General features: G+C 40.6%; 1 protein-coding gene across 1 annotated transcript; it reads left to right on the forward strand.

Moving 5' to 3' along the window:
- The first annotated feature begins 4,953 nt into the window (after positions 1-4,953).
- RWDD3 (RWD domain containing 3) lies at positions 4,954-14,652 on the forward strand. The gene is made up of 4 exons (XM_033067894.1): positions 4,954-5,065; positions 10,119-10,597; positions 11,284-11,399; positions 11,498-14,652. Exons 1-4 carry the CDS (start codon positions 4,981-4,983, stop codon positions 11,610-11,612), a joined length of 795 nt encoding a protein of 264 aa, XP_032923785.1. The 5' UTR covers positions 4,954-4,980; the 3' UTR covers positions 11,613-14,652.
- Positions 14,653-15,388: the final 736 nt, after the last annotated feature.

A 15,388-nucleotide genomic window follows, 5' to 3' on the forward strand; every position in this document is an offset into this window, starting at 1 on the left:
TGTGAGAGTGGCAAAGGACCTCTCAGTGCTCTGAAAATGGTCATAAATAGTCTGTCATCTTATGCACTCGCATTGTGTTTGTTCTGCTCTTGTATCAAAGTGGGGGGGAAGAGTAACTAATGTGCCAAATTGCAGAAGTTGAAGGCTACATTGCTGTAGCTCAGCAGCTAAAAATGAACTGGCAGACTAAGAAGCACTGCCTAATATTAGGAATTTTACTGAAGTTTGTTTTTTATAGAGGGTGGAAATGCCTCTTTCAGAACCATCACTTTTTAAAGACATCTGTTCTCAAAACTTAGGAAATGATGTGGCAAGCTAATTCTCTGTCTCCTTTGCTTTCACCTGGAGGTGACTCCATGTAGTAAGATGAGCCAATGTACTTAATGTGGAAGATGAATGTTTTGAGGATCGAATACACTACTCGATGCTAGATGTGTTTATCTCCTCAGTATTGTACCCTTCCCTACCCACAAGTATCTTTACATATGTTCTTTTAAAAAATGCACAGGATTGCTAGCTTTTTACAAATGTTTAGTAGGCACTTCATGCAATTTTACTCTCACTGAAAGAAGATATATTTATTATTCTACCTTTGTACAAGGTAAATTGCATGCAAGGATCTTTATGCAGTGAATGAAGTATTGATTCTCTCATCAATGTTAGTATTAGTAATCTATGGTCATACTAGACATGCCAGGTCATAAAAAGCCACCTTTTTAGTTTGTATTAGATGGCTAATCACTTTTATGTGTTTTTCCTTCAAGAAGAAATGGCTGGTCAAACTCCTAAAGGAAGAATCTTCCATTGTTTAATGAATGTGACAGTTGCATCTATTTGGTCTTACTACTTGTACATCTCATTGCAAAGAAACTTCTGGGCAGAGTTCTTGACCCCAAACCTTATTGTGGGGCCTTGAGCATGTGTGAAATGCCCAGGGAGCCATGGATTCCCATGGCAGCTCCCCACAATACAGCTCTGCATATTTGCAGTGTGGGTACATGTTTTTGACTGGAGTTGGAATAAATCCAGTTTTCAAAGCATTATGTAAATTTATTGGAAGTATTAGGATAGTTATTAACCTTCATTAAGAAAATTTAAAATATTAGATTATTCCTTTCGTTGACATTCAGTTTGGACCATGGCCTCTCTCACAAAATAGAAACCATCACATTTGTTTTCTACGTATTATGGCAATAAAACTGTCATGCTTTTGGTTTTCCAATGTTTTGCCAATTTTGTGGTAACTACAGAAAGTTTTATCTATTTTGCTAACATGCTGCTGTTCCTGCCTCCAGCTTCTGAAGACTCTGACCTCATAAACCTCCTGTCTGCAGAGACAGCTAATGCTTTAATTGATCATTAGTAGACTTTCAAAATAAGTTTCCATCTGCCAAAAGATTAAGTGTCTCAGGGAATTGACTTAGAGCAGTTTGATGCATTGAGGATAAATGCAAGTGCCTTTAAAAAGCGCTGCTTGATCACAAATCCTTCAAAAACTTGCTTCTAAAATACTTACAAGGAAAAGTAATAGAAAATGTTTCTCCTCTGCTTTGCTTTCTCCCTCAAATTGAAAGTCTTTTTTAATATATCAGTGAGAATATGTGTTACCTCATTTTCAAGAACTGAGAAGCAAAACCTCATGAAAAGGCTGAATTTAAACTTACAGCAAACCATGCAACTTTTGGCAGCTTTAATTTGCTATGTAAATTTTTTGTTAAATGGGTTTATTTCAACTGTAAAAAAGACACAGGAAAAGAAAGAGAAAACTTTGCCACTAGCTGTACTTAAGAATACTGGGGAAAAAATACTTCCCTATTTTATCATGTATTCTCACAGTTACTGAGGTTGCTTCTCTTTCTGTTTTCTTCAAGCTTTTGCCTCTTAGTTTATTTGGAGAGATTTTTACAGATTTCCTGTTGGTTTCTCTCTGCCATTTTTGTACAAGCCACTTTGGGTAAGACTTCTAGCATTGCAATAACTCTTTCAGTTGAACTTAGAGAAATGGTGGCTTCTTTCTCAAGTCTCTGAAAAATGTGCAGTTTAACTCAGGTAAGGACGGTTCTGACTGGTAAGAATGCCATTCTGGCTGCATTAGAGCTGGCAGCACTGTTGTATCAGACAATACGGGCACTGCAGCTGTCCTGCAGCAGTGCCCAAAGGCAGAGGTGGTTTGTGTTGCACTGGTCAGCTGTCACCTTCGCTGTGGGTATGGGTTCCTCGTTAGTGTTGGTCTTGTGAGCCCCAAACGGGCACCTGCCATGACTTCTAGATTTCCTAGTGGTCCTTTAATGCCTTCTGGAGGATGTGCTTTTAGCACCGCCTGCAGTTACAATCGAGGAGGTGGCAAAGGGGCTGGCATGGAATTGATGGTAAAAAGATACAGATGGCTGTTCCAAATTTATTTTTTTCCAGATGTCTGGCTATTCCTCCTCTAAATTGCCACTCAGGTTGGGGAAAAACCGGTCTAAATTTTATATATATTTATATTTTATATATATTTACTAGTGGTTGAAACAATACCGAATCGAGGCTGTAATTATAATAGTGGAAGGCAATGGATACTGTTTTTGCAAGAAACACTGGGAAGATTAATCTGTGTATGAAAGGATGCATTCTATTTGCCTTGTCAGGCAAAGTGGAAGATACTGGTGGCACAATAGTTTAGTGACAGGATGCTGGAGCTGGTTTAATATAGGCTGACTAAAAAGTGAGACTTTTATTTTTTAGCTTTTTTTGCCACATTTTGATGGGAAAGTATGCATTTAGAGAATATAGCGAAAATTCTATCAAACACTTCAATGCTTGAAGAAATAAAGAAAGAGGGGAAATAAGATCTTGACTTTCAATTTCATAATAATGCAATACGAAGGCCAGATTGTAACTGTAGATGTTCATTTCAAATTTAAATATTTAGCATTTTCAGTTGTCTGTGAATACACAAAATTTTATTACATTAAGATGGAATTTAGATCTTTGACATGAAGCTGATATTTTCATGGAGTGAAAAATATCAAGCTGACATTATACTGTCTCATTTGATGACTTCCAAATGTCAGAGTCCAGTAACTTATTCATAGGGACCTCCATGTCTTGTGATAGTGTCAATTCAAAAGACATTTACATCGGCTTTTTTATTTAAACATGTAAAATGGAATATGCAAAGTAGCAGAGGAGAAGGGAGGAAGACCGGGGTAAGGAAGTTCTTAATAATACAATGGAGGTACTTCTAAGGCTAATTTCCACTTCAGCCTTCTTTGTGACAGTGGCCTGGCTGTGCTGCTCCCTCCCAGCATCTTCCTCCTCCCCTGCTCAACCACCTCATAGTTCTTGCTATTTCAGCAGAAGTTAGGGGGTTAGGAATAGCAGGATAAGCTCTCCTGAAAAGTAACCCCCCCAGCCCTTGCTTTTTAAAGTGATTTTGTAATAATAGAAGATACTGGATGATTTTGCCCGGGAGTTAATTGATGCCTATTTAACTTAGATCGAAGTTCCAGAGTGCTTATATAGCTTGAGTTATAAGATACCACTATAACCTGGTGTGTCTCTGTGACCTGATATCAATATAACCTAAATAATGACTTGTTATGTATCTATATAACCTGATACCTATATAACCTGAATCATAGCTTTTTATACCTGAATCACAGCTTTTTATACCTATATAACCTGAATTGTAACTTTTATACCTATATAACCTGATATAAATAACTTTTTATACAATGTAATGGCTAGTATAAGGTTAACTAGTCACTTAATGCTGAATAGACAAAAAAAGAAGAAAAAACTCGCCAGGTGGATAGCTTTAGAGATAGATGAGTATAGCACTAACGAAAAATTGGCAAGTGCAAAGCCAGTTAGACACAAAAAAAAAAAAAGAATTTAGGCCGGTTAAGACCAGACAGACCAAGGAACACTTAACTGTGCATGCTCCAAAGATAAAGTTGAAAAGTTCAGATGCAAAGAAGATCTTGGAAGCCTTCATCAAAGACCCCTGACAACCACCGAATTGGGGAGGCACAAGCACAGTGCAAAAGAACTATCTAATAACCCTGAGATCATGCTATGTAAATTAGTTCTGGCGCGTATGTGATGATGTTGTAGTGAGATAGTAATGCTAAGTAATACTTACTGTATGAATATACCACAGCACGTGACAAAGTGGGTGAGTTAGGTGGAGATATCCCCTCAGCACCAGCGCTGCAATAAACACATACCTGCTCTATAGACACCACTCTATGGGGATTTATCTCCAGCCTGTCTTTCCGCCATCGTAATGGAACTGTTGGCAGTGTACAACCTCGCTGTGAGGGCTGGTAACGGGATTGCAAAGCCACAGCAGTTGATTTTAAGAAACATTATTTTATATTCTAGTACTTCTTTGTGCAGGGGAGTGTGCGGCTGCGATCCCGGGGGTCGTGTACAGCCCGAGGGAGCCGGCTCTTCCTGCCTGTGGGCCAGAGCGGCACAGCGCTCCGAGCCGGGAACAGGGCCGGACACGGGGACAGCGGGTGGGCTCCTCGGACAGGGCCGGACACGGGGACAGCGGGTGGGCTCCTCGGACAGGGCCGGACACGGGGACAGCGGGTGGGCTCCTGGGACGGGGACTGACACGGGGACAGCGGGTGGGCTCCACGGGGAGGGCCGGGCTCCTGGGACGGGGACTGCCACAGGACAGGGCCGGGCTCCTGGCACGGGGACTGAGGTGGGCACAGGGCCGGGCTTCTGGGACGGGGACTGCCATAGGACAGGGCCGGGCTCCTGGGACGGGGACTGCCACAGGACAGGGCCGGGCTCCTGGCACGGGGACTGCCACAGGACAGGGCCGGGCTCCTGGGACGGGGACTGAGTCACCCTCCCCGCGGCACACACCGGCCATTTTGTTCCCCTCCCTGCGGCGCGGGCCGGGGCGGCGGCGCCCCCTGGCGGCCATGGTGCCGGTCCCGCGGCCGGCAGGGGGCGCGGCGGCGCGCGCCGGCGGCCATGTCGGAGCTGGCGCGGGAGGAGCTGTCGGCGCTCGCCGCCATCTACTGCGAGCCGGGCGCCTGCGAGGTGGTGGCGGCCTCAGGTGAGGCGGCCGCGCTCTCTGCCCGCAGCCCGGCCCGGCAGAGCCCCGGGAGGAAGCGCTCCGGGGCCGCTCAGGCCGGCGCTCAGCGGCTCGCTGGTGTGGCTTGTGGCGTGTCCCTGCCCCGCCGGGTGACCGCGCTGCCCGCCTCGCTCGGGGCGCGGGGCCCAGCGGGCCCTGCCCGGTTCCTCTCCGTGCCCTGCAGGCCCTGGGGGCGAGCGGGGACAGCGCTCGGAATGGGCTGGCTGCTCTCTAGGTTAACAGGCAGGTGAATCTTGTAGGCGTTAACAGGACCAGGTGTTTATCCGATAATACTGAGTAGGGGTACGACTGTCGTAGGGCATGAGAAGCGTTGGGGCATCTCTGGGATGGCCTGAGCATTGTGACGTGCCAGATGTTCTCCTGCTTCTCCTGCTCCTGTTCTGCTTCAGCAAGATGTGTGTAGGGCAGTAGGTTGTCCAGGGCACTGAGGCTGATGTGTGGTGTGTGCCGTGGGTGGAATGATCAGGTTTGTTGTACTTGATCCCATTAACTGCTGTAGGTAAGGAGTGCAGGGAATGTAGATGCCTTCATGGTTTCTGTACCATGAACATAGTATTAAGAGATGGCTTTTAGCAGTCTGTGCTGTGCGGTGCTGAGAAGATGCCCCTTCTGCAAGGGAGAATGAATCTCAGTAGTTACAGTGTAAAATAGCAGCTCTGTCAGGCTTCAGTGTCAGGCAGGATACGCAAGTGTTGGTGTCTGTTCAGTTCCAGACCAATAGTAAATTTTGTCTAGTGCTTACCACAGATGTAACCACTCTTAGATATGTGTTGGAGGGAGACATACATGCACATACATACATAGTGTGGCTATATTGTGTACCACAGGTCCCTGGTGTCTGGGATCTATTGCAGGGTTCTGCCCTGCTCCCCAGCAGTGATGGACAGGGACCAGCTTCCTCCTGGTTGGACTGCAGGGAAGTCTTGGGGAATGCTGCTGAAGATGGATATAGTGGCCTGCTGTTAGATTTTGTCTGCACGTGCAGCCGTAAAAAACTGGGATTGATAAGGAAACTTTTTGTTACTGTGAGGGTGACTGAGTTCTGGAGGGTACTGGGGGAGCTTGTGGAGTCTCCCTCACTGGAGGTACTCAGAATATCTGGCTGTTGTCCTGGGCAGTTGTTGGAGGGGTTGGACGTTGGTGTCTGAAGGGAGCACAATTAACCACAGGAATCTAAAACCAGAATTTTGTATCTAGATACACATAACACACCACCTGCTCCAGTGCAGGCGTGTAATTCTGCAATTTTATTTTTAAAATGAGTATTTAGGGTTGTATTTTTAAAGTAGGATTGATAAAATGTTTCAACTGAACTTTAAGTGAAAATTTTCAAGAATATTAATTTGGTCATGGTTTGAAAAAGTAGTATCCAGGCTTATCAGATGTTTATTTTTAAAGGTGAACATATCTGAACGTTGCACATACATGTCTGTTCCTCCAAATCTGTTGGGAAGTATAGGCACGTTCTTCTCTGTGCTTCATACATGGAAAAACGGTTTTGTGGTTATAAGTTACCAGAATCGAAAAGATTTAAAAACCTTTCTGGACATAAAGAGAGGTGTCATAAATGCACAATGGGAGTAGCTATTTTATTTATATTGGTGTTATGTGACCTTGGAGGGCCTTTAACTGGGCTGTGTTCATGATCTGTAAGATCAGGTATATTTAGTTGGTTTACATAGTTTTCTGCTGGAATTGAAAAGGTTTTTGTACAAGGATTATTGGTATTTTTCTTACTCTTGGAATTTACTTGTTGAAGCTGCAAAATCTCTAGTCAGTATACAATCAACTTTTGTTTCAGTCATTAGCTTACATTTGCTTTATCTCTTCAAACCATGCAAATTGTCATTGACAAACAGTGCACAGATATAACTTCCAGGAAGACTGTTACGTTATGCAATCTCTAAGACATTAAGAGTAATTTGTGTGTAGATCCATGGGATCAAAAAGGAGGCCATTGGGGATTCATGGTTTTGAGGAATGTAAGAGAATGCTTTTACAGGTCTCTTGGTATGGTAAAAACTTTGGCTTTTTGGAATTTAACAATCAAGTATTCAGAATGTAAAATGTGTTTTTATCAAAACCAATGTGTGGATGAATTTAAATAAACTAATTACAGCATATCTTTTTTACCTTACATATCTATTTGCAAAGATTAGTGTTACAGATAGAAATCCATAATTTAATTGTTAATCTGTTCTCTTTCGGTCTGTTCACCAAGCTTGCTATAAAAATATATTTAGATATTCTAAGCTTGTACGTTAGTAGGTGCCATTTTCTGAATTTAAAAATAGACTGCATGTGTTGCATAAAATGCCTTTGGGCAGGAGAGGAGGGGGATATCTGTCTGGTTGACATGAAACATAAGAAAAAATCTGAAGTATGCTAGAGCTAAATATACTGATAAGCATGCAGCGATGGGGGAAAATGAGTTAAAATGTATTGAGTTTACTCTGATTAGCACATTAAATGCCAGCAGAACAGTCATACCCAACCTTTTATTTCAGAAATAATCACCATGTTGCTGCGAAGACAAGTCGGCCCTTGTAGCATGTGCAAACAAAGGAAATATTTCTTTGGAGCCAGGTTGCGCAGGGTGCCGGTGGTTTGCTCTTTGTTCTGCCAGTGTCTGCAGCGCTGGTGCAGAAAATGGACGCTGCAAGGTTTAAATAAACTTCAGATGCTGTAGCCCTGCAAAGGTTTTGAACTGATTCTTCTTTTCAAAAGTAAGCCTGAAGCAGATGTAAATGAGCATGGCTAGGTTTTCCCAGTGGCTCAGGGTGATACACCTTGGAATGCGAGGCTGTTCTGCTTTCTTCAGATTAGTTCATCACAGGGAAAGGTGAGATTTTTGCAGCCTTAAGAATAAGATCACTGCAGCAGGAGGCCCTTGTCAGAGGGGTAGGGTTGGCCTGTCTGTCCCTCTGTTGCTTCTGAGTTTGGTGAGATCTGTTGTGATGTGCTAGTGGAAAAATCCTGGGAGGATTATCAGAAAGGTAGCGTGTTTTTCTGTCGCTGCAATTAAGCTGGCAACTGAATAATATTTTTCAACATATATAGGTTGTGCATTTTAAAATCTTTTGGCAGCATGGTGTAAAACAAAGTGATTCAGGGGCAGTACAATAATGCTCACCACACTGAGCCAGATGCCAGCTGTCTGTGTGCCTGGTGGGGCTGTCCTGAGTGGAGGCAGCTGAGGGACATGGGGCAGCAGCACTGTGTGCAGTGGCTGTGTGTGCAGGGCAGGTTTTCTGCCTGTGTCTGTGATCATATCTGCTGAGCCCATGTAATGGCAGAGGAGCTACTGCTGCTGGGCCCCGGGAGGAAACATTTGTCAGGGCAGCAGAAGACAGAGATAGGAGTGGGAAGGCTTGAGGTCCTCCTCTGTAGCTACTGACCATGTACAAAGGTCTTTTGCCAAGGCTGGTGTTTTTCTCAGGAATGCATTTGTCTTAAAAGTGCTCTGGAACCTTTGATAGGATCTTGGAGGATTGAAGACAAGCTCCTGTTGGCAGGAAACGACTGTTTTGACATGTGGTACCAATAAATACGGGCATGGTTGGGTGTGATTTCACTGGAATTCCATCTACTGCTTTCACCACTGGATTTGACTCTTAGGCAGTGATGGTATGTAGATGTTTGGAAACCTCTCTGTACTGCTGCTAGAATTTGATTATTGGGCTTGGAGAGTTTGCTGATTTTATTTTGTGACTTCTCTAACCTTGAGAGTTCTTTGTATGACCCAGGAAGGAGGTTTGGAAACAAACCCTTGGATAAGCTTCCTAATGTACCTCTGTCCAAGGTACGTCTGTCCAAGTCACTTTTAGGTTCTTTCACTTTTTTAGTAGGTTTCAAATATGAAATCATGTGTTTTATGTGAGAGGCACTGTGAGAGGTTGGTTAGTGGCATCAGCAATACTAATCAAATGTAATTCATCTGACTGTCATATAAAGGAAGCTAAGGTAAGGTGGAGGGGGAAGAGTGCAAGTCACTTCAAAAGACCTGCTCTGAAACTCAGCTCTCCTCTAATCTGCCTTTCAAATCTGGCTTCTCTTACCCTCATAGAGTGAATCAACCTGACATTTTAGCAATTTATGAAAGCAAAGGAGTGAAGTGTTTAGAATGCATCAAAGGGGTGAAGCAGAGAACTTCTGAAGAAGATCATCTTTTGTGTGATTGATACCCTCTTACTTCATGGCAGAGGAGCAAAAGTAGGTTAGGTCTTTGTCCGTGCTTTTCACTTTGTCAAGTTTTGTATTGTTTTCCTGTGAAACTTTTAGTTAAGGTTTTATTTCTTGAAATACTGTACATAACTTTCTTATTTAGCATCTTTGATTATATTTATATATGTAGTATCTAGGGTCAGGTGTCCAACAGAGATGTTTTCCTTATGTCAGTCCAGCTGTTGTAGTGGAGTTGGCAGAAAAGATTAAGCGCATTTTCTCTGCAAGTTGTAGGGGACAAAGAATCTGACTTCTTTCTTCAAGTATCTGCTTAGTGTGGAACTGCTTTTGAATGATTGTCTTAAAAAATGCCTGGTGCAAGTCTGCCTTGCATTAGTATTGATGTTAGAAGCCTTACAGATCTCTTTAGGTGCAAACTTAGGGCAGTGCTGAGTCCATCCAGAAAAGTCTCTATTTTCAGGTGTTCTTACTTTTTCTTGCTTTTGCTATTGAGCTGAGGAAGCTGAGTTATGTGCTCGGGAGAGACAGTTCTTTATTACTGGCTTGTCTAGACTTTGAAAGAGCCAAAAAGTGTGAATGCTTTTTAGAATGTGTTAATAACTTCCCTTCTATTATGTTATAGAAGTGTTTCATTTCAGGATTCCCTGCAGGTATAGCTTGAGCCATTGGTTGCAAGCCCCCACCCACCCTGTAGAAAAAAAATCACCCCTCTTATTTTATAGGAAATGTTAGTTGAGTTGAATTGTTAAAGAAAATAACATGATTTAATGATATCTTTGTATTTCAACTTCAAGCAAACTCTTAATGTTTATTTTTTCCTATTTTCCAGAGACGCACGGAATCTCATTTAGAATTCAAATCAGTGTGAAAGAACTGCTGGATACAGATGTACTTTTAAAGCTGTTATTTCATTTACCAGTCAATTACCCTTCAACTCTACCAGATATTTCTGTTAACTCAGACCAGCTTACAAGGGCCCAGTGTATGGATGTGAAAGAGAAATTACTTGAACAAGCAAAGAAGCATCTTTCTGAACCCATGGTACACGATCTGATTCTTTGGGTACAGCAACATCTTAAAGATGTCATTAAGCCATCAGCAACAGTTTGCAATGAAAAAACTACTTTGTCAAAAGAAACAGAAGATGGAATCTGGATGCTCCTTTTGCATTTAGATCACATGAGAGCAAAGGCAAAATATGTGAAAACTGTGGAAAAATGGGCTTCAAATCTAAGGCTGACTGGAAGACTGATGTTCATGGGCAAGATAATATTGATTCTTCTTCAGGGTGACAGGAGCAGCATTAAGGTGCAGGAACAATGAATGTTGACTAGTTCTATCGATTTACCACTGAAACCTCCGTGTCTGAATATTTTGTGTGCGTTTTTCTAAGATTAACAATTTTGGGAGCAAATTGATTATTATGAGAGTAGGAAGACCCAGCAACTTTATTCTAAATTTAAGAAAAAGGTGTTCTATTCTATCTACAGTAGACCTGTGGCCTGTTGCTTCCCACTGGATTATACCTCCATATCCCTATGTTTCCTGACCTTAATATGCCCAGATTCAGTTTCCTGTATTTCCCAAATGCCCCAGAAAGTAGAAAAAAAATTGGTGAGGAATTAATGACGTATTTCCAACTCATTGCTAATTGTCTCTTTCCTTGACTTAAAACCACGTGGTGGTCCTAGTGCACGCCTGGGCTTTGAAATTCTTGTCTGTACGTACAAACTCCCACTGCCTCAGGTGTGTTTTTGTGGTGATGTTGGAGGAGAATGTTTTGGCTTTTCTAACTCATGTTCTCTTAATCAGTTAGGCCTACTTAACTTAAAAGTGGTGAACAGAAGCAGTTGTGCACTTTTTGGGATGGGCACTTTCAAAGTTTGCTGTGTTCTGAAAAAAAGACTACGTTTTGAGTGAGCTTTTGCATTTTACTAAACGTTGGAAATACTGGGTGACATCTAATATTTTGGGATTTTTTTTTTGTCATTTAGGAGTACTTGATTCTTCAGAAAACTTCTAAGGTAGATGTGGACTCAAGTGGAAAGAAATGCAAAGAGAAAATGATGAGAGTGCTGTGTGAGACAGAAGTACAGTCACAGCATAAAAGGTATAATTTAGTACTGTTGTGGATAGAAAAGTAACAGAATCGATAATTACATTCTGACAAATGCAGGCATATTCACGAGTTTCCCTTTTACAATGTAGGTTTCAGACGTTTGAAGTCAAAGAATATTCAGCACCAGAGGAGCTACAAAAGGAATTTGAAACTGCAGGACTTACAACTATTTTCTCTGAGTTTGTACCTCCTCTCTTAAAATAAAATTAAAAGAAACTACTGGACCTTTGACCAAAGCAGTAGTTGACTGCAGAAGCTGATGGAAGAGAAAGGGACTAATGTAGCAAAACAGTGTTGAAGCTTTTCTGTGAAAAATGCCAGTAGTCGTCATCCTTTTGCAAGAAGGTGGCAATTATTAATACATTAGGAACTGATAATTTTTTGACATTTATGTATTCATAACTTTTTCCAAACAATGTGATGTTTATTGTGATAATTCATGGCAAGCATGAGATGATTTCCTCCCAATGTTAAAAAAACAGTCTTCTAGTCAGACTCTGTTTTATAGTCCCTGCTTTTCAATGTTCTGTTCAATGTTCTATTTCTTCTCTCTCCTGGTAGAATTTGTTGTTAATGGCATGTTAGAAGGCATGATTAATTTTGCTTTGGAAGACTGTATAAAGATATTTCCATTAAAAAACATAGTGGACACACATTTGAATATGTGAGGACAGCATATACTTAATATCTCTTAGGAGTTAATCTGCTAATTTTTCATTCTTCCTGTAATTGACTATAAATGCTAGATGGTTGATTTGAAGAAAAAGCTCATGTCACTTGGGGCCTGAAAAAACTTAGAAGTGCCTTTTTGAATATTAATTTTTATTCCAAAATTCATAAAAACACCCACGTGGAGGATCTAAATTGATAAAAAGCTGAGGTAAAGCCAATTGTAATATTTTCTTGGATAGTTTACAGATGTCTTTTTGCACTTTATTTGGTTTTACTGTCTGTGCAGCTTTAGATATCTTGATTCAATTAAACTGTTGGAGCAGTATATATAGACTTCATACTTCCATACTTCTCCCAAGTTGTTTTTGTTTGTTTATTTATTTGGGTTTTTTTGAATTGTCACTGGCCTTGACCAACCTGCAATTTTTTTTAAAATCATAGTCTGTGTTTTATATCTGTATAGTGTTACAAATTATATGCATAATTTTATGAATTGTGCAAGTTCTGTTTACCTGGGGAGGATAGCATACTTATTTATTACAATTATTAATGTCCATCTTTTGGTTTCTATTTTACCTGAAACCATTCTCTAACAAGACTAGATAAATTATCCAGTAATAAAAATTTTGCAATCATGAGTTTCTTAGTAACTAGTACTGCCATTTGCCATTTCAGTTGGCTTTAGCATGCAGCTAAACATGTGCTTTACTGCTCTGTAAAATTCAGTCTCAGAAGCCAAATGTCTCATGTATTCTGTAATTAAACAGATTTGATCAATTCAGTATAAACTAATTTATTTCCATTGTACTGGGGGAAGACCAGTCCAATTTGTTTAGCTCTGAAAGCGTGGTTTGGCAAATCATTATGTAAGATCTGATTTCCTGTTTCATGCTCAGACCATGAGATCATACCTCTTTCTTTATATATTCTAGAAAAGCAACTGAATGAGACTAGGAAATTTTTTATATTTTACTGTTTGAGATGCCAGATGCATAAAGGGTTGTAGATTGTTTGAAAGTTTCTGAAGTTTTTCAGAATTTTGGTGATTTTCATAATACAGAGTGTCTCAAATATGTATGTTGCATGTTCTTTTATGCACTGATGCTAATTTACTGAGGTAGTAGCAAAGTTCTTCTTAATGAGTCTTTTATGTTTACCACATGTAGTACTTCAGGCTCAGTAGAAAAGAGACTGGGTTGAAGAGGTTTAACAAATTTGATCTGTATTATTTTGAAATGGCTTCCTGAGAGACAAGAAATCTAATTTTCTGTCATTTTAAGTGCATGTGAAGATGAATCCTTACTTTTACAAAGAAGAATAAAACAGAAGTATCTTTAAAATATTAAAATAACATGTATTTTTAAATTGCAGTTTCCAGAATTGAGTTGTTCTGAGGTAAAATACCTGTTGAAAAATTGTGTGTCAGTGCAGTATAAAGTTTTGAAAAGCTGCAGAGGGTTTCTCCTTATACTGTGTGACAGATCTAACAAATACCAAATTCAAGAAAAGGCCTATGCATGTACAGCATAAGAAAACATAACCTGTATCTCTCTGTAAAGCTAAGTGTTAGAAGATTTTGCCAGATGCATTGTTAATCTGCTGATTTTAGGTTGAATGGGATATCCACTTGTGTGATCTCAAAATGCTTGTGATTTCAAAAATAATTGAGGCATGAGTTGTTATGGTCATCTTTCTTGCAAGATTGGATGCAGATTTGCTGAAGTTTTCTTCCCTACTAGAAGAGCCATTTGTGGTGCCAGTGGCTGGCAGTTGCACTTGAATATAAACCCATGTATTTTTTTGAGTTCTATTGCCTGCTGCCTTCTTGGTCAACTACTTGGCCAAAACTGGCATTCTGCAACAGCCAGTTAAAAACAAAAAGTGACAGTTGGGTAAGTTGCAGCTCTCTCCTGATCTGTGCTCGTCTTCCTGCCAAGTTGTAAGCTGTTGTAAGAAGCAGGATGATTTCTGTGTTTCAGGAGATGGAAAATGCAGTTTATACAATGGATTTTTACCACAGTTGAATTTGGTATTCACTAGCTCACACTGGACAAATCCACAAGTTGACTGTAGGAAAGGACTACAGTTGATAGCTGGGTTTGATGTGCTTCAGGAGAATTGCAAATCTGATCAGCTTGATACACTTCAGACAGCAGAGAACATGAAAACTGATGTCAGTCTGATTCTGTTAAAGCAAATGCTTTTGCCTACCTATCAATGTCACTTACTTTGAAGGGTAGGAGGATATTTTCTGTTCAGACAAGTAAACAATATTTTTAAAGGCTGTCCTTTTGGAAGGATGTTGCAGCTTTCTGGTAACTGAGGGTTTGTTTGCATTCACTGTAAAAAGAGATGAGCTAGCCTGTGAGCCTCTGGGGCACAGAAGTCATCAGAGTGGGTCCTGTTGTGCATGTTCTGCCTTCCAAGGGAGCTGAAGCAGACGCAGAGGAACAAAATGCACAGATACAGAAGAGCATGAAGCAGAGAAAAAATGCATCAGTGTGTAAAAAGTTGGTGAAGTGTATGTAACTATTGGAATCTGACATTAAATTAAAGGTGATCTAACAAATTAGAAGCTAGCTTTCTTGTGGAGATGGTGTTACAGTTCTTCAAACAGCATAGTCAAGTAAAGCCTTGTTTCCTGTGGCCTTGCTAGTTTCTCAGCTATAGCATGCATGAAGCCTTCCCTTGCAGGAGTTACATTCCTAATGGTGTTCTCCCAGGTAGGTTCCCCTGTGCCTGGTATTGATTGTTCATAAATTGATTATTGCTTGCATAAATATTTAAAATATGAATAGCATTTTTTCATCAAAGTCAGTTCAAAAGTTCTAGGAAAACTTTGTAATAAAAGCATGCTTGCTTCTGTATGGACAGCATAGATGTAGAACCATAGTTTCCTTTACAAATTAGACTAAAATGAAAGATGTTGCAATAGGACTGACAGCTTGAAGAATCAAGTTTTTTAGGACAAAACCAGGGTTTGATTGGTTTTTTGAATACCTTGGGTTATTAAGTATGAAGAAAACAAAAAATAGCTTGAGGAAACAAGAACTATCTGGAGGAGGGAACTAAATGGGGGACATCATCAGTATTAGGAACTCACCTGGTTTTCATACTTTCTCAGTCTCATTATTTTCTCCTCCCACCACCCCTGAATTTGTTATTTGATGTTACATGGAGGACAGGACACTAAGGACTCCTATATGAAAATCCTTGATACAATCAATTAAAAATAACTGAAAGTAGATTTGATTGTCTTGTGAGTAAGGCTGAGTTTTGTGGTTTGGTAGTTGCATCTCAGTTTACTA

Source organism: Catharus ustulatus, chromosome 9 (assembly GCF_009819885.2).
Source record: "Catharus ustulatus isolate bCatUst1 chromosome 9, bCatUst1.pri.v2, whole genome shotgun sequence".
NCBI classification, from domain to species: domain Eukaryota; kingdom Metazoa; phylum Chordata; class Aves; order Passeriformes; family Turdidae; genus Catharus; species Catharus ustulatus.

Coding starts and splice junctions, on each gene's coding strand:
- RWDD3 (XM_033067894.1), top strand. CDS start 4,981: ATGTCGGAGCTGGCGCGGGAGGAGCTGTCGGCGCTCGCCGCCATCTAC. Junction 5,066..10,118: donor CGAGGTGGTGGCGGCCTCAG/GTGAGGCGGCCG, acceptor CCTATTTTCCAG/AGACGCACGGAATCTCATTT. Junction 11,400..11,497: donor GTACAGTCACAGCATAAAAG/GTATAATTTAGT, acceptor TTTACAATGTAG/GTTTCAGACGTTTGAAGTCA.